We start from the raw sequence: 25,698 nt of genomic DNA on the forward strand, positions 1-25,698 counted from the left end.
TATTATGCTTATATAATCTATATCATAGAGACCCCTTCTCTGATCACAATACATTTAACAATAAAATATGGTAAAATAATAATAAAGTAAAACATTGCTTAGAAACGTCAAAAATTGCTCCTTATAATCTAATTGGTTAAAAAATATTCAGAATGAAAATTACAACATATTCAAACTCAAACAGCAATAAAAAATACATGATATTCTGAAACTAGTGAGATGCAGTAAAATGGTATTTAAAGGGGATTTATAGCTGTAACTGAACAATTTTATTGGAAATTAAAACATGTTGAATATATAATATAAATAATGTCTTCCGCAAAAGAAGATAGAAAAAAACAACCAAAATGAATAAACCTTGTTAAAAGACATAAAACAATCTTAATAAATGAAGAGATATATATTATTTACATACTGGATGTCTCAGGACTATAAAAATATATTACTCAACCATAAGAAAAGATGAAATACTGCCATGTGCGACAATATGGATGGATCTTGAGATAATCATGCTAAGCAAAATAAATCAGACAGAAAAAGTTGAAAACCATATGATATCACTTATATGTGGGATATAAACCTAAAAGCAACAAATAAATAGGACAAACAAACAGAGACTCATGGACATGGATAATAGACTAGTGGTTACTAGGGGGGAGGGAGGAGGTAGACGGGGTAAAGGAGGTCAAATATGTGGTGACAGAAAGAAATCTAACTATGGGAGGTGAACACAAAGTGTAAATATATATATGCCTTATTGTTAAAGTGTACAGCTGAAACTTATTGGATTTTGTTAACCAATGTTACCATACAAAATAAATAAAAATAAAAATTAAAAAGGTAAATTTCAAAACAAAAAGGCAAGAGAACACATTTGAACTACTGGTGTTCTGGTAGATAAAAGATGCTTATATAATTAGAGTTAATTATGTCATTCTTGACTAGTTTCAAGTTCTATTAATCAATAAAAAATGGAGGTGGCTCCTTTCATTATATTGAGTCGGTTTGGTATGTTAAGCAGCTGTGTGATTATATACATTTAGTGACACTCAGAAGGGCTTTACTCTCCTCTTCTACCTCACACTTTAAATGGAAAAATCCTCGATCATAAAATTCTGACTCTTAAAGAGTATAAAAAGAAATGAACATATTTTTCAATCTTCACTCAATTTTCGGAAAAGCAGAAGTGCACCAGCAGCTAGGATGAACATTTATTCTAAGAGGCAGTTTTTTCCTACATATTTTCCAGATCCAATTGGAAACGCTCAGATATGAATCCTTGGGTAAGTTTCATCAGAGTATAAAGACTGTTGAAAGATATTCATTTGTTTACTTAATAAGCACTTTCCAAGAGTCTACGTATTAGACAATTGTGCTAAGCATGGGGATACAGGGATGAGTGAGAGATCCCTGCATTTCTGAAGATCTGTGCCATGTTCTTACTCTTCTCTAACAAGCAGGTACAAAGGCCGAAACAATCTCTGAATCTTCATAAGAGGGCTGGAGACTTGAGAAGGTAGCATAGCCTTTCTTTGATGTTGTTTTTAGAAGTTTCCATTAGGTAACTGAATTTTTTTCCTCACTATGCAACTTCAATAATTGAAAATAAGACATACCAGGCCTTCCCTCTTTAGACTAAGATTTGAACTTTGTATACTATCAGAATTCTGCTACCTGTACTTTTCAATTTAGATTTGCCGAAGCTAAAAAAGAAAAAATATTATATGAGGCAATATCCAATAAATATCCCTATGCACTACCTTTCCCTCTCAATTTTTTGGACAGTTGATAGAATATAAATATAGATTGTGAGCATTTAAACCATTAAAAAGAGGTAAAGATGAAGTTGGGAATACCATGTACATGATTAGAATAATATTTCTTCCACTTTAGATCACTTATTTATATAACCCCGTTATATTCAGCTTACTTAACAGTTCACAGTTCCCATTTCATGAAGAACTACAGTTTTATTTTACTTATAATCAAATGATAAAGCAGATGATAAGACTCTCAGATGTGAGATAACCTGAAGTCAATGGAAGGCAGCTTGAAAAATCTGAAAGGAGACTCTCTGGAGCCACTGCCCAGGCATGTCCATTCAGGTGCCTACTCAATTACAGCAAACCTAAACATAATCTGCTTCAGATGACTGTGTAGTTCACTCTTAACCTGACCTTGATGGAAATAAAGTAAACAGAAATTGCACTTGGGCTAAAGATTGTGACTGGGGATTTCAATACTTTCTCACTTTTTTTTTTTTAAAATTGAAATGCTTTGTCTTGACTTAGTAAGTATAGCCAACTATGTTTTCAGTTGCCTGCGATATAAACATTTTAGAAATAAATGTTAACTTATTTTTTCCCTTTGAGAATTTAATCAGTGTCCTAACTCTATGCTGTTTCTATAACAAACTCCAGAGATTTTTCAGTCTTTGTTAGAAGGCATAAAGTTTGTTGTAGTAACAGGATTTCCTGGCGCAGCCTTGGGGGAAGCAGAAGAGGCATCCAGTATCACTAATGCCAAAAAGTTAGTCATTCGGAAAGAAACATGGTTTGTTATGTCACTTATAGCTATCGTTAGTACAGTTAAACACACTGCTGTTATTTATAATCAAATTGGTATCTGGATTTCTCGAGGTTGGTTATTAATCTAAAAAATTCTATAACTTAAAGATGGATACTCAAGAAACAACAAGGTAGATATAATGTATTTTATATATAGTTTGCCTATTCAAAATAGCAGAAAGATTTAAAAAAATGGGGAAATTGCTAAGATATGCTGCATAAATTAGACAGGTAGTAGGTTATGTATAATTTCTCCTTGTGCTAGCTCTAATTTCAATCCTTTGCTCCTCAGGAGAATTGCTTCACCTTGCTTGGGAATGGTTATACAGATGATAAGAGGGCAGTATTTGCAGTCTAATGACCTTGCTTCCAGTTGTGGTTCCATCATATACTAGCTGCGTGATCTTAGATAAGTAGGTTACTTTCCTGAGCCTGTCTCCTCATCTGTAAAACAGGTATACAGGAACCATATGTGGAAACCCACAGTAAATGTCATACTTAATGGTAAAAAACTGAAAGTTTTTCCTCTCAGGTCAGGAACAAGACAAGGATGCCCCCTTTTGCCACTTCTATTTAACATAGAAGTGGAAGTTCTAGCCAGAGCAATTAGGCAAGAGAAAGAAATAAAAGGCATCCAAATTAAAAAGAAAGAGGTAAAATTATCTCTGTTCACTGATGATATAATTCTACATGCAGAAAACCCTAAATATTCCAAAAATAAACTGTTAGAATAAACGAATTCAGCAAAATGGCAGGATTCTAAGTCAACACACACACTAAAAATCAGTTGCATATCTATGCATTAACAATGAATAATCTGAAAAGAGAATTATGAAAACCTTAATAGTAGTATTAAGGCTGCTTAGGAATTAACTTAACCGAGGAGGTGAAAGACCTACACAGTGAAAACTACAAAACATTGCTGAAAGAAATGAAAGACGACACAATAAAATGGAAACACATCTCATATACATGGATTGGAAGACAATATTGGTAAGATGTCAATACTATCCATAGCAATCTATAGAGTCAATGCAATCTCTATCAAAATCCCAATAATATTTTTTTCAGGATGGAAAAAACTCATCGTAAAATTCATATGGGATCTCAAGGGACCCTGAATAGCCAAAACAATCATCAAATCATACAAGTGATAAGGTACTAATATCCAGAATATAGAGAGAACTTGTAAAACTCAGCAACAAAAAGCAACCCAATCAGAAAATGGGCAAAGGACTTGAACAATACTTCTTCAAAGATATACAATGGCCTACCTATAAGCACACAAAAAGATGCCCAACATCACTAACAAATTAAAAACCATAATGAGCTATCACCTTGCACTACCAAAAAAATAGAAAGAAAGAAAGAAAGAAAGAAAGAAAGAAAGAAAGAAAGAAAGAAAGAAAGAAAGAAAGAAAAAGACACAGAAAGAGATAAAAAAAATAATAATAAAGAAAAGAACTATTGGCAAGGATGTGCAGAAACTGTAATCCTTATGCACTGTTGGTGGAACTGTAAAATGGTACAGCCACTATGGAAAACAGTATGAAGGTTCCTCAAAAAATTAAAAATAGAATCACCATATGATCCAACATTCCACTTCTGGGTATATATTGAAAAGAACTGAAAGCAGGGTCTTGAAGAAATATTTGTACACCCATATTTATTAGAGCATTATTCACAATAGCTAAAACATGGAAACAACCCCCATGTCCACTGACAGATGAATGAATAACCATAATATACATACGACGGAATATTGTTCAGCCTTAAAAAGGCAGGGAATTCTGACACATGCTACGGCATGGCTGGACCTTGAGAACATTATGCTAAGTGAACTAAGCCAGTAACACAAAAACAAATACTGTATGATTCTACTTTAAGACAGTCAAAATCACAGAAATGGAAAGTAGAATGGTGGTTGCCAAGGTGAGGGGAGAGGGAAAATGGGGAGTTAGTGTTTAATGGGGATAGTTTCAATTTTTCAAGATGAAAAGAGTTATGAAGGTGGGTCAGTAGTGATGGCTGCAAAACATTATGAATGTGTTTAATACCAATGAACTGTACACTTAAAATAGTTAATGGTAAAATTTATGTATGGTATTGTACAATTTTAAAAACTGAAAAACAAAACAAAATCAGCAGATGGACAGAAAGGAATGGTCTTTCATTTGGTCATATAAAGATAAAATAACCTAATGCGTGAAAACATTTTGTAAACGATAATGTGCCACGTTACACACTGATCTAGATTTATTTGAACATTTATCAAAATTACATGTTTTAGATCAATGTGCTGACATTACCCTTAAACATGAATAAAAATGCTTTTAAACAATCAGAATTATGTATAATTTTCAGTATTCATTTTTCATCCTGAAATATTTTATTTATATTATGTTCCAAAGCTTACAAATAAATTAAAAATAAAAAATTTCTTTAATTACAACTGGATTAGCATAGAGTTAGGTGAGTAGTAAATAGTCAAAAATATTTTTGTCAAGGAAAATTTGCAAATCAACTGAAATTCAGTAATTAGATTAACAACTAAAAGAAACTGAAGAAGATACAAAGATATAGAAAGATATTCCATGTTCTCAGAGTAGAAGAATCAACATAGTTAAAATGACCTTATTACCTATACAGATTTAATGCACTCCCCATCAAAATTCCATTGGCATTTTAAAAAGAAATAGAACAAAAAAATCATCAGATTTGTATGAAGCACAAAAGACCCTGAATAGCCAATACAATCTTGAAAAAACAAGGCCAGAAGTATCACATTGCTTGACTTCAAATTATACTATAAAGTGACAGTAATCAAAACAGCATGGTATTGGCAGAAAAACAGGCATACAGACGAATGGAACAAATTGAAAGCCCAGAAATAAATCCTCATATATAAGGACAAATAATTTTCGACAAAGGAGCCAAAAACATACAATGGAGAAAAGAAAGCCTTTTTAATAAATGGTGGTGGAAAAACTGGAAAGCCACATCAAGGACCTGAATATAAGACCTGAAACAATAAGTTGCATAGAAGAAAACATAGGAACTAAACTCAAGGGCCTTGGACTTAAAGAGGATTTTATGAATTTGACCTCAAAGGCAAGGCAAGTAAAAGCAAAAATAAATGAATGGGACTACATCAAACTGAAAAGCTTCTGCACAGCAAAAGTTAAACTGTCAACAACGCAAAAAACCATCTGAATGAGAGAATATATTTGCAAACGTCTCTGATAAGGGCCTAATATCCAAAATATACAAAGAACTCATATAACTCAACAATAAAACAATCCAATTAAAAAATGGGCAGAGGATCTGAACAGACACTTCTCCCAAGAAGATATGCAAATGGCCAACAAACATATGAAAAGATACTCAACCTCATTAGCTATTCGAGAAATACAAATCAAAACCACAATGAGATACCACCTCAAACCTGCTAGAATGGCTATCATCAATAGGACATGTAAAATAACAAGTGCTGGAGAGGTTGTGGGCAAAAAGGAACCCTCATACACTGTTGGTGAGAATGCAGATTGGTATAGTCACTACGGAAAACAGTATGGATGTTCCTCAAAAAACTAAGAATTGATCTACCATCTGATCCAGCAAGCTCTCTCCTGGGTATTTACCCCAAAAACCTGAAAACATTTATCCACAAAGATACAAGCACCCCAATGTTCATAGCAGCATTATTCACAGTGGCCGGGACATGGAAGCAACTGAAGAGACCTACAATAGATGATTGGATAAAGAAGATGTGGTACATATATATAATGGAATATTACTGAACCATGAGAACAGATAAAATACTGCCATTTGCAACAACATGGATGGATCTTAAGATAATCATGCTAAGTAAAATAAGTCAGACAGAAAAAGTTAAAAACCATATGATTTCACTCACATGAGATATAAAATTGAAAGCAACAAACAAACATGACAAAGAGAGACTCAGACACACAATAGTTTAGTGGTTACCAGAGGGAAAGGGGTTGGGGGAGGTAGACAGGGGTAAAAGGGTCAAATATTTGGTAATAGAAAGAAATCTAACTATGGGTGGTGAACACACAATGCAATATATATGACATACCGTTGAATTGTACACTTGAAACTTATTAGATTTCATAGATCGCCCCGATAATTTTTAATCAAAGAAAGGAAATTCAGTAATTATTCTTAAACAAATAGAAATACCAAGTAGCAAAACGGAGAGATTAACATCTAACTCAAACAATATAAAGTGCATATGTGTGTTTGAGACAAACAATACACAGCTTCTGAGGCTAAGATGTATGCATAAATTAAGGTGGAAGCTTAGCCCTAGTAAAAAACATCTTACTAGAGGTACATTTCAAAGACTAAAATAAAATTTAAAACATGCTTAAAATCTTGCTTTTTAATAGTTATTTAGAACAAGCTAAGGCTTCCTAGTACTTGCCTCTTGTAATCTAAAAACGACAGGGATTTTCTTTTCTGTACAGGCAGCTATGAAATTATCAGGTAGTAACTGTCCATCTGAAAGAAACTGGTCATCTTTTCCTTGATCAATTAGTATGTCCAGTTGAGAACCTGGATAGGACTTCACAAGATGGGTAGCATCATAAGCCTATAAAAAGAGGAGAAATACTGAAAAACAAATTTAAAAGTGTTCAGAAAGATATTCTTCAGAATATACTATACTAGAACCAAATAGAAATTTAAAGTCATTTAAGCTATAAAGCTGATTAAATTGGAAATAAGCTTTTAAGATGGCTTAAAATCTGACGTGACTGGTTTTTATTTACAAGGTTTTCAGAACTCTGGTTCCCAATGATAGCCTCTTCTCTACTTTCAAGCAGTCTCAGACCAGTGGTAAGAATCCTATCATCTCAAGCATTCTTTATAGTATATCCTTTTCTCTTCTAAACCTTTAAGGTTCTTAATGGTCTATCAACTCCGTAAGTAAAAAAAAAACATAACTCTTTTCCTTGAAAATCTCTCTACAAATTGACCATTTCTTCTAACTCTATTATCTTTTTCTATTTCCAAATATTCTCTATTTCAAATAAATAGTCTATTTTTGGTCTCTTCATTTTAGCTCTAATTCCAGACATAAATACATTCAGCCTTATTTTTTGCCATTTATTGAACAGCATGAAATGTCTATCTCCATGAACTTTCAGAAAGACTTGATTTTAATAATCTGAATCATATTAACAACTCCTCAAAATTATATGAGAAGCTGCCATTAGTTACAATTATATTTTTTACCATCCACCTTTAAATAGTCTTGATTTCAGATCTATTCTCTAACCACAACTTTTATGCTTTGATGAAGACAAACAAAAACACAAATTATTCCTCCTTTAAAATACCATGCTTTTTAAGACTTAAATCTTAAAAGGAGTGAAAAGGGACTTATAAAGTTCAACTAGTTAAGTTCTATGATTCCATCATTCTGTATGCCCTCCTTATTGCAACAGTAAGTTAAATAACAGCCTAAACAAAGTATAATTAAGATAATAAAATCCACTGCCACTTGGAGAAAAACTGTGTAATTAGATCCCTTATAGTTTATCTGTGCCTCTACCTCTCTCCTCCTCCTCTCAATCAGTTGTTTTTTTTTTTACCTAACTTTTCTATTAGACCATAAACACCCTGTGGACAGGAAAGGGTCATCACCTTTGTGACGTAAGATCTCAAACTGCATAGACTAAGCACATGGTGAGAACGCAAAATACTGAATGTGCACTGTCAGTTCTCAAAGTATCTAAATTAATCTTTTCAGCACTATTCCAATATAATAAAAATCTAAGCCTAAAAACAAAACTCTAATCTAGTGAGTGAAGAATTAACTCTCCAATGTGTTAGAATTTCAATGATCTATCTTAAACAAAATAGAGGTCCATATGTAAATAACCTTGAAAACACAAGACAGAAAGGTTTTTTTCCCCACTCTAGTATTTCCTACTTGTTAACTTTACATGTGATGAATTCATTTGTGAAATATTCACTCTTGGTAGAGTTTGCAAATGGACCATTTCTACACAAGAGTAAAATGTGTCTCAGAAGAGCCATTTTTATTTTCATTTTGAAGCATCTGATCTCACGTTTGAAAAAGCAATCTTGCTATTGAGAATAGTCTCATCAATGTACATTACAAAATATCTATTTTTAAAGATCTTTTTGTTTTTTTGTTAGAAAATAAACTGAACTCATATTTTATTCCACTATTTTGTCTTTGTAATGAATAGTTCTGTTTCAGTTTTGGCTATTTTTTTCCCCTGTGGACTGGGGAGTAGATAGGGGGCCTGGTTGGATTTTCAACCCAGAACCATCTCTTCCTTGCTGAAGCAATCTGCAGCCTGGCTCTGGACTTTGCTTTTTTTTTGAACTTTGTTTTCAGATCTGATGTGACTGGGATCCCTTTGTGTCCTGGGCAGCAGTAGTGCTCCACCATCAAGCATCAGCTTCAGACACCTCACAGAACCGATGGAAATCAATGCTCTGATACACTTTGATGTCGTCAATGGTTCCAGGAAAAGTGGTTCCTCACAAGAGCAAGGCAAAGAGGACCACGCAAGGCAGGGCATGGTAGCTGTGATCCACACAACTTTCCCAGAAGTCTTCATTCCCTTCCACAAGTTTAAGTAGTGCAGGATGATGACCAGCAGCAGGCAGGATATGGGCTGCCACTAGGGAGGGTCCAGGTCATGGATGCAGCAGCTCTCATGGAGGTACAGCACACTGCATTTGGAGAGAGGAAGGTGGGAGTCCTAGAGGTGCACTGCCTCCCCACCCAGAATGGTAATTGGACAGCTGAGCTGGCCCAGAGACCTGCCCTCCCCAACTCCACACAGCAAAAAGGACTCAGCAGGGCAGGACCAGAGACTCCATCCAGAAAGGCCAGGCCTACTAGCCCTAGCTGAGGTGCAGGGTCCACCCTTGAGGTAAGCGGAGAAGATGGGTGTGACATGCTGGGAACTCACAGAGGCCCAGCCCTGGCCTCCCTGATTTGGTGCTGGGGCGACAGCAGGGGAACAGGTACCTTGGGTCTTTGAAGAAGGAGCTGCAGAAGCTAGAGGAAAGCTGCTCAGTGATGCGGTGACCGCTGCTGCGCATGGAAGCTCTAGGGTACCTCTGCAGGGGTGAGGCTAAGAGGACTCGGAGCAACACAGCATGACACACAGGCGCCTGCCCTGTTCCCTGAGAGTGACCACCTACCACAAGTAAGTTGAGATGAACGTGATAGCCAGTAGAGCACATCCTGTGGGCCACGCAGGAGCCAGGGTATTTTCCACACAGTATCTCATTAAATCCTCCTGTGGGGAAGGTGGTCCCAGTCGTGTCCACCATGCACCTGCAGCCTCACTGTCCCAAGCAGACTGTAAATGGGAGCTGACTACAGGCTGTGCTGCTGCCCGGACAGCAGCAGAGTCACACTGTGAAAGGAGCTGTCACCGCCCAGGTTTGCTGAGTCTAAAGGAGATGACCCTGACACCTGTGGGAGAATGCCACAGATTGTGCTTTCAAGAGCTTTCCACAGCTTCAGGTGTCACAGTACTATGTTGGAGTAGCTTGAGTCCTCAAAGTTCAGGATCACAGTCATATGACAGGAGAGGTGTGAGGGACACAAGAGCCCAGCACAATACTCTGGACCTGCCCAGCACTTGGGCACAGCCAGGTTAGCCAGATGGGCAGATGCTACACCCTCCTGACACTGTCATCTTCTCTTCTTTATAGGGCACAAACCTTGGGGTGAAGTGACAGGAGTCTCCCCATGCTGTCCATTGCAGGCACAGCATGAGGTCTGTGAGATGGGGCCCTGGGCAGAAAGAGGAGGCACTGCTGGCATGCTGCTCAGCCCTCCCGCTCTCCTGGGGGCCTGCCTTCTTGAGGTCTGCGTTCCCTTAAAGACTTTTAAATTTGGAATTTACAATTCAAATCTGAGATCTGCTGGATTTTGAAATAGGTACACAAAATAATTAAAAAGCCAGGTCTTGTGGTTCTTATTGTACAACTGGGCATATAGTTAATAAACGGCAAGTCTAAACTTTGTAATAATATGTGATATTTTTAGTAATGCTAATACAGAAGTAATGTTCATTTAAAATTAAACATATAAATTGACCATTAGCAGGAAAAAAAATGTAGTCTCAGAATATTTGCCGTAATTCAACACAATTAGAAAGCAGGGATTTTGCTACTGTTATATGTCTACACTTGTTAATTATTTTAACTTTGGATCCTTGAGTGGGCTAGGAATATAATATCTGTAGTGTACAGCTTTTAATCAAATTTAAAAACTTCAGAATGAGACTGAGACAACCATCTAGCACCTACCTTCCATTTATTTAGATCTGTTCCCAAATATCCACTAAAGGCCTTTTTGCCCCAAGGACAGAGCACTGGATTGCAAATTGGAGCAAATGCTGAAACAGACTGCAGAATCAAAAGAAATTTAGAAACAAGTTATATGTTGCTAAATCAAATATAAAGAGATATTTGCAACTTGCTTATAAACTCTGATTTGCCATGAAAACCCCTGTGAACAATTTTCCTTTTGCTATACTGGAGGTCTCACCATAACACCATTTCCTTTGTGTGTTCTACTAAGAGAGCTAAAGCAAAGCAATACAAAGCAATACATCACATTTTCATTAAGGTACAAATCGAAGTTTATATTCAGAGTTTCCACTCCTTTTTTCCACTTAAAATTAATGTGTAGTAATATAAAACAGTTCATGACTACCTTTCTGAACATGTTATTAAATCTGAGACACGTTGTTTCTCTTAAACAGTGCCAAAAAGCGATGAACGCCTTTAAACATGGCAGAATTTTTAATACAATATAATTTTGTGTTGTGTGCAATGTTTTTTGTCACTGGATGAGGTGCAGAGTGTGTGAGAGTGCTTATCAATGTTAGGTTTTTTTAAAAAACAAAAAAGTTGAAATAAATTTCATTTTCTCCCTCAAACACAATAAATTGCCTTATGCACAAAAATCAAAAATAAAACTTATTTTAAAAACCTGCTGTCATGCCATGAATTAATTTAACTTTACAATAAAGCTTACTAAAAGGAAAATATTTGGTGCCACAGCAAGAAACTGCTATGAGAAATATTTTCATTTCTCAGTGACATACCTCAAATGATTAAGAAGTTTTTCCTAAAGGAAGAAAATGGATTAAACAAATCTCGAGGTCTGTGGTAGCCCTGTTACTTTAAAGACAGCAGCAGTCTTAAGATGATCACTGCTTCAACATTTCCTTTTCAACACTATGGTATGCTGCTCTGCACAGTATGACACTTTAAACATATTGGTTATTCCAACTTGGCTTATTTAAACAAATAAAAAGTAAAGCTTCAAAGCTTCAAATAAATAAATAGAAAGTCTGAGAGTTATATTTTTCAATCAATTTGCATTCCAATTTTCATTAGAGGCAATAAGAACAGAGAATTCTCAAACTTTTGCAAATCATGGATATTTTCTCCCTTAGAAATTCAAAATTAACTATACAAAGATAGTCTTGGTAAATATACAAATGGTACATATTGCCACAATAACATTTAGGAAAGAAAATGCCTAGAAAACTAGTTTGAATTGAAGCAATGAAATATAAGATACAATTTATAATACTTCCAATATATCAACAAGAAACGACTGTAATTGAATTCTTATGCTCCTGATTCTGTAGCATACATTGTGTGGTCAAATTTAATACTCCTCCTTCATAACCTCTTGAAATTCCCAAGACTTCTAGAAAAGATTAGTTCCAATACTACAATAATATCCTAATTTCAATCTTTGACAGTTCCTAATATTATATTATCCAAGAAAGATATTTGTCACTAGAAGCTTAGGTAATCTTACTTTGTATTTTCCAGGATTCTTTAAAGCACAAATCAGAGCTCCATGGCCTCCCATGGAGTGGCCAAAAATAGACATCCTCTGGGGGTCCACTGGAAAACTGGCATTTATCAGTTGGGGAAGCTAGAAAAAATTTAATAGTGTGATAAAAGATACGAGAAAAAGTTTAGACTTTTACAAAGTTATATAAAATAATTACACAATCAGCACTTCTAACTCAGTCTTATAATGGCATGAACTAGTAAAGATTTAAAAAAAAATCTCAGGTGACAATGTAATTAATACATCACTGCAGAATACACGGTACATCTTCATCAGAAAGCAACTTTGGCAAGATGCAGAAAGAATCTTTAAAATGTCCTAAACTTTTGTTCTAATAGTTTCACTTCTTGGAATCTATTCTAAGGGAAAAGTCCTTAAGGGAAAGAATTATACAAAAATAATAAATGTAGTAATATGTATTATAGTAAAAAAATATATATAAAAACATAAATAGCTTACATTAGGAAAAAGTAAATTATGGCATATGACAGAATATTATACAATTATTAAAATTATGTTACAAATAGATCAGAATTTTGGAAAATATTTTGAAACTAAAAAAAAACAAGATAAAATAAGTTTTACAATTATATGATATAAAAAAATCTGGAATATACCAAAACATAGTTATTGCTTGGAACTATGGATGACTAAACTTCTATATTATTGTTTCTGAATTTTTATAATATAGTATATATTAACAATTAAAATCATGTAAAATTTTTAAAAATGCATAAACTGCACATGAATATTATTAATAAAAGTAATGCTTTACCACTTTATACTTTCTAATTAAGCCTTGATTAATCACTATAAAATGTGTCTGAATGAACCAGCTGCCAGAGAAATAAAAAGTGCACATAGGAATCAATATAATTATTAAATTCTTTAAAGTTAAACTCTTTAAAATTTAATTAACTTAGCGTTAATTAAAATGGCTGTAAATAGGATTATAGTACTAGTAAACTTTGGAATTTTCATAATTATTATTACATAGTTAATAAATATGTACTAAGTAGATTCAACAATACTGTACTCTAGTTTAAAATTCTCAGGACTAAAAGGACTTTGTGTCCAAAATCAAGCTTTTGGCAGTCATCAATTAATAATTACAATATAAATTAAATTACCTCCTTTGTTACATAAGAGTACATTCTGTAGTTAGTTTTCCAAGGATCTTCAGTGGCATCCACATAAAACCCAGCACCAGTGCCAAAGTCCCAGCTCTCATCTTCTCCTTTAATATTGCAGCCACCTATCAAGGAAAAACCTTGTGGTTTCATCTACTGTGTCATAACGGCCCATATTTAATATATTTTTAAATGAATCTAAAAGTTCATTTGTATTAAAGCTGTTCACCAAATATCGTGGGCTCTTTCTCTGCCTTTTAGGGCACATACATCCTGGCCCTCTTGGGCCCTGTGACTAGTTCTAGCCAATGAGGTGAAAGAGGGAATGCCCTACCAGCCTGGGGTATTCACTGCCAAGGTGAGTACACCGGCTTTCCTCCTATGTTTTTGAACATATACTTCCTTACTTTGTTTTATCTGTCAAAGGGATTATATCTTCTTTTTATCTTTCAGAAATGTTGAGATTCCTTATCTGATGATCCTCCCCCATTACCAACTTAGGTAATTCTCTTTGTCACTGTGGTCTTAGAAGGAGAGAGAGACAAATGCTTGTGCTCAATTCACTATCATGAACTGAAAATGTCTCCTTATATTCTTTGAAATTATTCTATCATGTTTCCTCTATTTATCCATTCCTCACTGGGATTTTCTTGTATTCGTTTTTATTAGGTTTTATTTTATATACTTGCATGTAGTTAAAAAGTCAACTACTGGGATTTTGAATAGAATTATAGTAATATGCAGAGTAATTTGAAGGAAATGACCTCTTCATAATGTTCAGTCTACCCATCCAGGAACATGAGATTTTTACATCTATTAAAATCTTTATTTATTATCTTTAGCAAATTTTGATTTATAAAAAATAAACCTGCATATTTTTAAAGTTTATTCCTAAGGATTTTTGTATTTTTGATGCTATTTTGGATTAAAATTTTTATTACATTTTTAACCAGACATGTCTTGTTTTTGTGTAACATGGCCTGTGAAAGGAAATGCACTACTTTGCAAGGTCAGCCATTTATTTAATTTCTGGATAGTTTTAGCTGCCATTTATATTCCATTGCCTGACACTTCTAAGGTCACAAAACGAGTTTTAACTATCTGATGGATTAAGTTCTCCAATGTTTGATATTCTCATTTGTCTAATGTAAACATTCTAATATTTATATTAAAACTAATACTTGTTTAACTATGTGATTATTTGTTAACTGAGATGAGACATAATTATCATAAGACAAAAATTTACCTATGAAACAGAAAAAATCTATGCACCTGCATGTCATTTTGATACCAGTGTCAATAAATAATAATCAAATTGTTCTGAAGCCTCTTAACTTGTAAAATTAGAACAGAAAAACTATTGCCCCTCATCAGAGTGATGTCAGGAGTAAAATTCACAGGAAAATGTGTATAGCATGGCATTTGAGTCATGATGCCACTTGAAAGATAAAGATAATAGCAAAAATATGAAACGGATATTATAGAGTACATATTAATCCACTTGTAACTTAGTCTTAAAGATTTATATTTTTACAAAGATCTCCGGAACAAGAACACTTACGAGGGCTGGTATCTGGAGCAATGACAACAAGGCCATGTTCTGAGGCAGCCTGATGATAACCGGATTTTGATATAAAGTTCTGTTCTGTACAAGTTAAACCTGAAGATAAAAAATATTATGTCATGCTATATTGCAAAGAGTTATAAACTTTAACCTTTTTAAAATACAGGAAAACAATCTCACTTGATATTATCAAAAATTTTATTTTTTGGAAACAATTCTGAAGAAGACACTAAGGTTCCTGTTATAAAATTTATAACAACATTAATCTAAGATCTGTCATAGGTTAAATGCTCCCACAGCTGTCCTTTAAAAATCACTCACTAAAGTTTCAAAATCCTCAGGACCATATGTGTTTAGGAATTCAGAATTTCTCAAGTTGTAGAACAGCAATATGGAACATAAAACAAATGTTATTAAACCCTAGTGAGGTGTCATCAAACATGCTAATCTGAAACATGTTACTATTCCTACATCAAAACATAAATATTCACAGTAAGTGAGGTAATATTATAATGGCCATCATAATACAAATAATTTAATATTTTTATATACAAGTAGTTCACAACAACAAAATTCACCCTACTCATCTTAATATTCCTCAATGTACTGCGAGAGTAATGGTCATCATATACCCTCCTTAAATTGAGTTTTAGCCCCAGTTTTTACAACTGTTTCTGTCATTTTTCCTACCACTATGCTTTTTAGTTATGTGATAGAAACGACTTAATTCTAGGAGTCTAACACTATAACAATGTGAGAATGGCCAAGAATATACTAGCAATGGATGCCTGAGCTAAACAGCACCTAACCCAAAAGCCCTTTTCCAGTGGCTAATGATAGATATCCCACTACATCTAATAATTAGCAATGTCAAAGCTTACTGATATGTATGATGCAATATGAATTAGCTACAGAACACTTTTACAGTTCCTATCTATCCCCTAACAGTCAGCACAGACACTTATGAAATGATTTCCCAAGAAAGAACTGTTAAATTAATAATTATAAAATATAAAGTTATAAGTATCATTGGATAAAGTGTTATGGGAGTTTATGGTTAAATAAACTGTTAAGATGTACACTTTCACTAGATATGGCAAGAGAACAAGGTCCTGGTTTGTCCACCATGTTCCTTTCCAGTACACCTTCCAGAGATACTAGAGCCATATCATGGTGGAGAACTGCCCCAAATATTGATAAAAGGTCAGTAATTTTGCTGACCTTAACATAAATATGTTCAAAGGAGGCAGGGTAATAGTATAGAGAACATGAGTTTTGGATTTCAGACAGGATCTGGTTCTAAATGTCACTCAGTCACTTATTAGCTAAACAAAATTAGGCAAGCAACTCAAATATTCTGAGCCTCAGTTCTTTCATTTGAAAAATGGGCATAATATTGTCTATTTTTATCTTCTAAGGTGGCTGTGAAGATTAAATGTGATAACATATAAAGAGCTTCTAATTGTGTCTGGGATATAGTACAATGTCTTGAACTTGGGGAAGGTGACGCTGTTTGGAGACCAGAGAAAACAAATTTTTTTTTTCTAGTTAGAATACAAATCAAAGAATACAAATTCTCTGATTATGGTAGTAAGGAGTAAATTGCAGACTTATAGAAATGAACATAATTCTACTAGTAGGATTACTCTTAAGAGTATGGAAATGGTTATTAATTAATATCTACTTGATCGACTATACTTATTCCATATGAAGAGCTGTTATTTTTTTTTTTTTTAAGAACTTTATTGAGGTATAAGATGCCATACAATTCAACTATTTAAAGTGTATACCTCAATGAGTTAGTATACTGATAATTAGGCAACCATCGCCACTATCTAATTTTAAGACATTTTCATCACTCCCAAAAGAAATCCCATACCCAATTAGCAGACACTCCTCATTTTCTCCTACCTCCTTCCCTTTAGTCCACTAGTCTACTTTTGTCTTTATAAATTTGCCTATTACGGGCATTTCATATAAATGAAATTTAACAGTCTTTTGTGATTGGCTTTTTTTCACTTAGCATAAAGTTCTCAAGGTTCATTATGTCATCTGTAGCATCTTTGAGGACTTCATTACTTTTTATGTTGCATAATGTTAGATTATGTGGATATATCACATTTTAATTATCATTTCATCAACTGATGAACCTTGGTCTGTTTTCACTTTTTTTGCTATTATAAATAATGTATAATATACAAACATTTGTGTGTGAGTTTTAGCTAATAAAGGACTGTTTTGAAGATTACCCTGATCTGGGAAAGATGCAAAACACTACATCCAGACCATCTTCTAAAATTTCAGTTTGAACGTTTTGATTTCAGTTAATTTATTAATTTAGAAAATATAACAAATGATATAACCTTTGTCATTGTTTTCCTTCAACTTTAGGGAAGGAAACCTAAAATTCTTTTGTTGTTATTTCTCAAGTGTACTGGTCAATTTTACCTTTTCTTAGAAAATCAAGACTTAATTTCCAAGGTCTATCTGTTCATCATCATCTAAGGAAACTGTCCTGTCATGTGATGTAAATAATCATTCTATTTTTTATACTCATAAAGCTCAATATGTCTTAATAGATTTCAATTTTGGTTAGGAATTTAGGGTCTTATTATTATAGCACCTATTACACAATACTATGGTAGTTCTGATCTGGGTTATTATTCTTTTAACCAAGAGATAGGACTTTAGTAGCTCTGTCCAGAAACAAAAAGCAAAAAGAACAGGAGAAAAGACTAAATACACCTCTGGGCTATGAGTCAGAAGACTTGTTCACCCCATAATGTAATCTTGGGCAATATATAATTTCTCTGGGCTTATAATATATTTTATATGATTTCTAAGAACTTTTTACCTATAAAATATTGTTTCTAAAACAATTAAATATGTAATTTTGGTATTGCTGCTTCTGCAATACCCAAATGCTTTTTTTAATTAAAATTAGGGTGATATTAATAAAATCAAATGAGTTTCAAGTGTACAATTCAACAGTATGTTGTATATATAATGCATTGTGTATTCACCACCCATAGTTAGATTTCCTTCTGTCACCGAATATTTGACCCCTTTTGCTCCTACCTCCCCTCTCTCCTCCTTCCCTCTGGTAATCACTAAACTGTAGTCTGTGTCTATGAGTCTGTTTGTTTATCGTTTGTTCCTTTCAGTTTTATATCCCACGTATGAGTGAAATCATATGGTTTTCAATGTTTTCTGACTTATTTCACTTAGCATGATTATCTCAAGATCCATCCATGTTGTCACAAATACCAGTATTTTATCTGTTCTCATGGCTCAGTAATATTCCGTTGTATATGCGTACTGCATCTTTTTTATCCAATCACTTATTGTAGGACACTTCGGTTGCTTCCATGTCCTGGCTACTGTGAATAACGCTATGAACACTGGGGTGCATTTATCTTTGTGGATAAATGTCTTCAGCTTTTTGGGGTAAATATCCAGGAAATAGATTGCTGGATCTGATGGAAGATCGATTCTTAGTTTTTTGAGGAACCTCCATAATGTTTTCCATAGTGGTTGTACCAATCTACATTCCCGCCAGTACTGTATGAGGGTTCTTTTTTGCCCACAACCCCTCCAACATTTATTACATGTCCTGTTGATAATAGACATTCTAACAGGTGTGAAGTGGTATCTCATTATGGTTTTGATCTGCATTTCCCTAAGAGCTAGTGAGGGTAAGCATCTTTACATGTCTATGACCATCTGCATATCTTCTTGGGAAAAGTGTCTGTTCAGATCCTTTGCCCATTTTTTAATTGGATTGTTTTATTGTTGAGTTATATGAGTTCTTTGTATATTTTGGATATATATGAGTTCTTTGTATATTTTGGATACTAGGCCCTTATCAGAGGCATTTGCAAATACATTCTTTCAGACGGTTCCTTTTTGCCTTGTTGAGTTTCTTTTGCTGTGCAAAAGCTTTTTAGTTTGATATGGTCCCATTCATTTATTTTTGTTTTTACTTGCCTTGCCTTTGAGGTCAAATTCATAAAATCCTCTCTAAATCCAAGGTCCATGAGTTTAGTACCTATGTTTTCTTCTATGCAACTTATTGTTTTAGGTCTTATATTTAGGTCCTTAATCTATTTTGAGTTAATTTTGGTGTGTGGTACTAGACAACAATCTAGGTTCATTTTTGGCATGTGGCTTTTCAGTTTTCCCAGCACTATATATCAAAGATGCTCTCCTATCTCCATTGTGTGTTTTTGGTTCCTTTGTCGAAAATTATTTGCCCATATCTGTGGGAGTTGACTTCTGGACTCTCAATACTGTTCTTTCTGTCACTACCATGCCATTTTGATTAGTCACTTTACAGTGTAATCTGAAGTCAGGCAGAGTGATATCTCTAGCGTGTTCTTTTTCCTCGGGATGGCTTTGGCTATTAGGGGTATGCTTCCACACAAATCTGATTTTTGGTTCTATTTTGATGGGGACTGCATTCAATCTGTATAATGCTTTAGCTAATAAGGTCATTTTAACTATGTTGATTCTTTCAATCCAAGAACATGGAATATCTTTTCATTTCTTTATGTCTTTTCAATTTCTTTTAATAATGTCTTATAGTTTTCAGTAAAAAGGTCCTTCACATTTATGCCTGGGTATTTTAATACCCAATGTTCTTCTAGCAAAATTGTTTTGCTTTTTTTCAATCACAGAAATGGGTTGTTGAGTTAAAATCAGATCGGCATTTAGTTTTTACCTTTTAAAATGTAATATCTATTCTCATGTTTAAAGACTGGCTTATCCTTGATGAACATAGATAAGGGAGAATTTATTAAATCAAGTCATATGAAGCAATTTTAAGGAAACAAAGATAGCACTCTATGACATAATTTGGTTTCTCTGTAATGTTTCTCCTTGTAATGTTTGCTTCCAAAGATGAAGTGCCAACATGTTGTGAAAGAAATGTTATCATAGAGGTTCAACACTACTGGTGGCAAAACTTTACTTTCTTATTATCCATTCTACAGCCTTTATTATTTACCACTAATTGAGAAGCATTACTGTTATTTCTGACTTTCCAGACTTGCCAGAGAAGATCAATGTAGCACAATTAAAGTATTCCAGACAATACTATAAAAAGTTATTTGTCTGTGGTTTCAAATTAGCGTATCATGAGTGTCCTGGTTTTACTTAATATTGTTCTGAGTGGTAAAATCTCTATAAGAAATGCTTGGGTAGGTATAAACTACGTAAATAACTTTTCTAAGATTTTGCTATTGAGTCCAGAACTTTACATTCTCTGTTAAATTACTTACTCTCATTGAAAAAGAAGTGAAAGAAATGTAATTCAATAAGTCTAAAATTATTCTCAAGATCAAGTAAGAAGAGACTATGACAGGCTCCTAAAGTCTTTTATAAATGGCCCAGAAAGCACACCAATAAGTCAAGATAGAAGAGTAAGATAAGCTAGTTAAAAAGAAAAAGAAATTCCTTTATAAAACTCAAATGCATAACACCTACCAGACAGCCAGTATAGAGCAGGGCATTTTCCAGTTTCTGCCTTTGGTGGTAAGTAGACAGCAAATTTCATTTTGCAGTTCAGTTCAACACTGTAATTTTAAGTCACAACGACAACAACAACAAAATCAACGCTCCTTATTGGTCAAGACAGAAAGATAAAATAAATGACTTAATGTCCAAAATAAGTGATCCTACCAACATTTAAGGAATATATCTTAGACCTTAAAGAAAGAATGGGGCCAACTCAGCATTGTTATCTATTAACCAATCTGAGCCTATGCTGTGCACAAAACATAGTCATTCTCGGCAGAATAAATTAAAAGAATAAATGTAATATCCTCAATGTATCACCAATATTATTAAAAGAAAAACTGCTTCTATTTCTAAAACAATGTATGAAATTTTATAAAAAAATAAATTATAAAGATCTTAAATTACATGTTTGCTCATAGGCACTGAAATGTACTACTACATCCTTAATTTGCTCTTCATCACTAATATTTTATTAGAATCACCAACATCATGGCTAGATAATTTTGATAGAAAACACAGGTATTTTACATGTAAACAATAATTCATGCAACAATGATCTTCATGGGCTTATTTAAAAAATCAGAAAGATGAAAGCAGAATGAGAGAAAACAGTATCTTCTTAGTTACCTGTCATGTTCAAAAACCTTCTGCAATCCCCCAAAGCACTTGTTGCTGGAAATCTGTTTCAATGCCATTCTTTTCCTATTAGTGAAGATTAATCTCATTAATTTCTAGAGAATTAGTTCTTGAAAAATTTGAAATAAAACTAATTTCAGATAAACTATCCAAACATACAAATGTATTTCACTTAGAATTTTTCTTCGCATACTAATTATTTCTAATAAATATTAAGAGACTAACTTTCATTCACACATTTTCACTTGTTACTCACTTTAAAAAACTTTAGTACTTTGGTATGTCATTACCAATTTATTAACAAGCTGTGTGTGTGTGTGTGTGTGTGTGTGTGTGTGTGTGTGTGTGTGTGTGTGGACTGTCCCAAAGTCTTTTTAGAAAGAGGCAGAATAAGTTACTAATTTATTACCTAGAATAGCCTTATGTTTTAAAAAATTAAAAATTGTTAATTGCTTACCTATTAACTGTAATAAAAGAGTCAAGGAATTGGTATGACTGATTATGGTTGACTGTAAATGGGAGAAAAGTGATGGAAAAATAATGATTTTGATAATAACAGGTAACATTTATTGAACATTTACAGCGTGATAGGCACTTTTCTATATGCTAAACAAGATCAAATTACTCAACCTATGAATTTTTTTTAAGAAACTTATACACAACTTTTAAATCAGTTTCCCTTTTGAAAAAAACAAGTAAAACATAAGGCTATTCCAGGTGAATTAAAAGTGCAGCTTGTCAATAAGAAATTATGAAGTTTGGTAATTTTTTCTCTCAAACAGATCTTTTAAATTTTCATAAATAATTTAAAACTTAAATGTTAAACTACCACACAGTATTCTTAATACAAAAAAATTGTAAAACCATCTTTATCATAAGTGCCTACTGAGTAAAGAGGATTGATTCTGATTTGTATCTCTCAAAGATTCCCTTCCCCTCATTATAAATCAGTAAGCTGTGTACACTAAATAAAAAAAAGCCTTAGATATCAGGAATAGATATTACCATTCTGGTGGTCTTCTCAGTAAAATGTTCTACTATTAGCCGATCAGTTGTAGTGTTTGGGTTACTCCTCAAAGATATATAACAATAATCTTAAAAAGCGTACTTTGGAGATATCTTCGCAAAATTTTAAATAAGATTAGTTTCGATCCTACCTTTAAGTAATCTCCTCAATAAATACACTTAGCTTTGCGTTGGAAAGCTGGTATTTGAACCACAAATTGTGACATCAGAGCCCATACTCTTTGCTGCTATGTTCTTCTGCCTCCCCAGTTTTGAAATACTCTAAGATTGACTTAAGTACTATACTTACAGAGAATTCATCTTTTACTCATAGGTTTATGATTTTAATATGTAAAAGATAAATTCTTAAACAAACTGCTCACTAGATGTTATTATTGAATATTAACTTCAGCTATTATTTAAGATCCTATCTTCAATAATGAACAGAGATAAATGCATAAGTTTAACATATACATGACACCAAGGAATAAAATTTATTTCGTGAATTATTCTACAAAGAAATCCTATTTTCTTCAACCTAGCTGGGACTACTATGTCTGCTTTTCCAAAACATGGTACATTGAGCCTATATCTAGTACATAGGAAGTACCTAATAATCATTTGTTGAATTACCAATCATGTGAAAGTTTTAAAAATTAGCTCTTCCTTTATCTCTATTATTGGATACTTTATTATTCATCTGTTTTATTAAACTACAACTAATCTGTTTCCTCTATTCTTTGAATGTTCTTTAATTAAAATTCAAAATCAAATACTTTTCATTTGGCCAGAGAAAACAAAGTTAAAATACTGTTTTTCAAATCGTAGAATAAATTAAGAAAATAAAAGCTTTTAAAGTTTTTTTTTCATCAACCACCCATTTTAGAAACCAGCTTTAATTATAAATCAAGAAAAATTAGGCTCAATAAGAAATATAACATAAGAACTAGATATGATGTATCATGATTTTTATGATATGCTACACCACGATTTACATTTTTTATTAAAATTTTTTGGGAAAATAATGTTTCAAACCAAGTTATTAGATTTCTCATTTAACTTTCTGAGTTATATATGAGAAATAAAACTTAAATTTACCTGTCCAATACTACTTGCTTTTTTGTCTGTACCAAAGGGTGGATGATTCTGAAAAAAAAAAAAAAAAAAGACCAAGTGGTTTATAAATGGGACATACTTTTCACAGCAAAGGTTATACAGACATGTATAGACTACACGTTCTCAACAGAGACATTTTCTTCTCCTGAGGTAGGTGACTGTCTACCTTGGATATGAGCAGCCCAGAAAATACAGCTCATGGAACAGCACCAATATTTCACCTTGGCCCTTTAATAGAATTACCTTAATATTTGTTTTGCCACAAGGCCTGGTGTTTGGTCAAAAACTTTTGCTGGAGTAAGAATAAGAATCCCATAAAGTTTTTTAAAAACTTTCAAATAATTTTTTAAAAATTTAAGTGTCATTTGGAAGTATGACATGTAGTCAGCTCCCAAGAGTAAACAGGAGTGGGGACTGGAAAAGTAGAGAAAGATAAAAAGCCTGGATCTGTATGACCAAGGGGTGTAAGTGGAACTTGCAATGCAGAGAGGAAAACGGAGGGAAGGGATAAGGACTTAAGGACTACTGGGGTTGGCTAGAAAGAAAGGATGAACTTGTGAGAAACTGACAGGGCTTATGAATGATGCTCAAGTGATCGATACAAACAAACAAATAAAACTGACATACTAAGCGTAATCTGTCTTATAAACATTTCATTTAGGTTTTAGAACAGCTTTTGTGGGTGAAATAGGGTGACAGAGTAGGACAGAATAACAAAAAACGTTAACAACTCCCTTCCTAAGATAAACCCCAAAACAAAAAACAATTTCACAGTGCCGGTGGGAGTTACACAATTTTCCTAGAATGTCAATAAAATGAACATCAATATTCTTAGGAAAGCTTCTCTCAGTGCATTGTACATGCCAAATCATGAGGTAAAACCTAGAGGAAGTGGTCTTTATTCACAAAGCACAAAATCCTGAAAAGGTCCAATTGTCAAATCTTATTTTTCTTCCCATTACTTACTGAAGCTACATATCAACCACCTTCAGAACTCTGTTCTCTGTATTTTTACCCCTTCTTTCCTTCTTCCCATGAGTCCCCAAAACCTGTGTTTTTGCTCTCATTCCTTTGGATTTTGATTTCTTCATTTTCAGTGTGTCCCACTCCACCGGCTATTAACAACCTGCACAGGTCTCCCCAATATCACTGTTTTATGACACTGCTGAGCACCGCTTTACTCAAATCCTCTCCTCAGTGAAAACTCAGGATCTGGCGTTTTCTCTTCCACTCTGTCTCTTTCTCCTCCCGTGGCCCTTTCCTTTTCCCCTCTGAATATGGCACCTCCAAGCGCCCTGGGTTACACATTTTTTTCGAAGCTCAGTGCAGGAAAAGGAATTCGGGACGAGGCGCGGCGCCTCGCGACAAGGTCCTCGCCCTCCTGCCACAGCTCGGTCGTATGAGGGATCCCGCGCCGCAGTTTCCGCGCTCCCTCCTCCGGGACTCACCGCCAGAGTCTGCGTCCGCCCAGACCAGGCCCCGCCGTGTCGCCTGTGCAGACCGACACCCGGGCAGGCCTAGGACATCTGGGCCTCTGCGTACACCCAGTCTTACCAGGAGCGGCGGCGACGTCGGCGGCGTCGGCGGCGTGGACAGAATTCGTAGGACCCGAAAGGCGGAACCTCAACATGGCCGCGCGAGCCAAGTCTCGGCCCCGCCCCCTTCGGAACCCGCCCACCCTCGGCCCCGCCCTCCAAAGGAGTTGCCGGCTTTCAGGTCCTAATTCCTAAAATGTCTCCTCGTTCCCGCCCTCGCACGGCCTCGCGCCACAGCACCTCCCCCACGGTCCCGTCCCCTCCCTCAATTCGCCCTTCGCCCAGTGGGGAGGTTCCTCCTGTTTCTGCTAGCTAGTGACAGTGGACGCACCTCGCTGGCTGGAAGCAGCAGGTGGAGGCCCAGGCCCTACTTCACTAGTAGACGAGGTTTCCACGTAACTCTTTCAGGTTATTTAGAAACCAGGACGTAATTTCAAGTCTCCTCTCCACCCCCGAAATTTCCAGTTCACAAACTTGGTAGCTAGAATTAAAGAAGGGCCGTTTTTAAAATCTCCAGAGCTGTAGGAGCTCCCCTCATGTCCTCTTTTCTCCCTTCTCTCAATGAAGGTTAGTTGAATTGAGTAATAGTCGTTAATTGATAACTTAAAACAAATCTTCCTTTGACCTTTTGCTTCCTTTGCTTGATTTAACCAAATTGATTGTCAGTGTGCTATGCCTGTTGAGAAGATTCTGATTACAAAAAACTTTTTTTTTTTTAACCAAC

General features: G+C 34.5%; 1 protein-coding gene and 1 long non-coding RNA gene across 3 annotated transcripts in view; both read right to left on the minus strand.

Annotated features, from left to right (window-relative positions):
* The window catches only part of ESD (esterase D), a 27,460-nt gene extending 2,364 nt beyond the window's left edge, over positions 1 to 25,096 (minus strand). The window contains exons 1-9 of one of the 2 annotated variants that reach the window (XM_006916435.3): positions 24,994 to 25,096; positions 23,422 to 23,469; positions 21,310 to 21,384; positions 20,650 to 20,738; positions 15,163 to 15,261; positions 13,602 to 13,726; positions 12,433 to 12,552; positions 10,902 to 11,000; positions 7,018 to 7,185 (exon numbers count right to left, since the gene is read on the minus strand). In XM_006916435.3, coding sequence (XP_006916497.1) covers positions 7,018 to 7,185; positions 10,902 to 11,000; positions 12,433 to 12,552; positions 13,602 to 13,726; positions 15,163 to 15,261; positions 20,650 to 20,738; positions 21,310 to 21,377 — 768 coding nt within the window. In that variant the 5' untranslated portion in view covers positions 21,378 to 21,384; positions 23,422 to 23,469; positions 24,994 to 25,096. Of the gene's footprint in view, positions 1 to 7,017; positions 7,186 to 10,901; positions 11,001 to 12,432; positions 12,553 to 13,601; positions 13,727 to 15,162; positions 15,262 to 20,649; positions 20,739 to 21,309; positions 21,385 to 23,421; positions 23,470 to 24,887 lie in introns of both variants that reach the window. The other variant, XM_006916434.3, reaches the window with a different exon arrangement.
* LOC112483338 lies at positions 8,091 to 10,895 on the minus strand. The gene is made up of 2 exons (XR_003047609.1): positions 9,783 to 10,895; positions 8,091 to 9,305 (listed from the first exon to the last, which is right to left on the minus strand). It is a non-coding gene; the product is annotated as an uncharacterized LOC112483338 (long non-coding RNA).
* Positions 25,097 to 25,698: the final 602 nt, after the last annotated feature.

The sequence above is a fragment of the Pteropus alecto genome, unplaced genomic scaffold (assembly GCF_000325575.1).
Source record: "Pteropus alecto unplaced genomic scaffold, ASM32557v1 scaffold24, whole genome shotgun sequence".
NCBI lineage: Eukaryota > Metazoa > Chordata > Mammalia > Chiroptera > Pteropodidae > Pteropus > Pteropus alecto.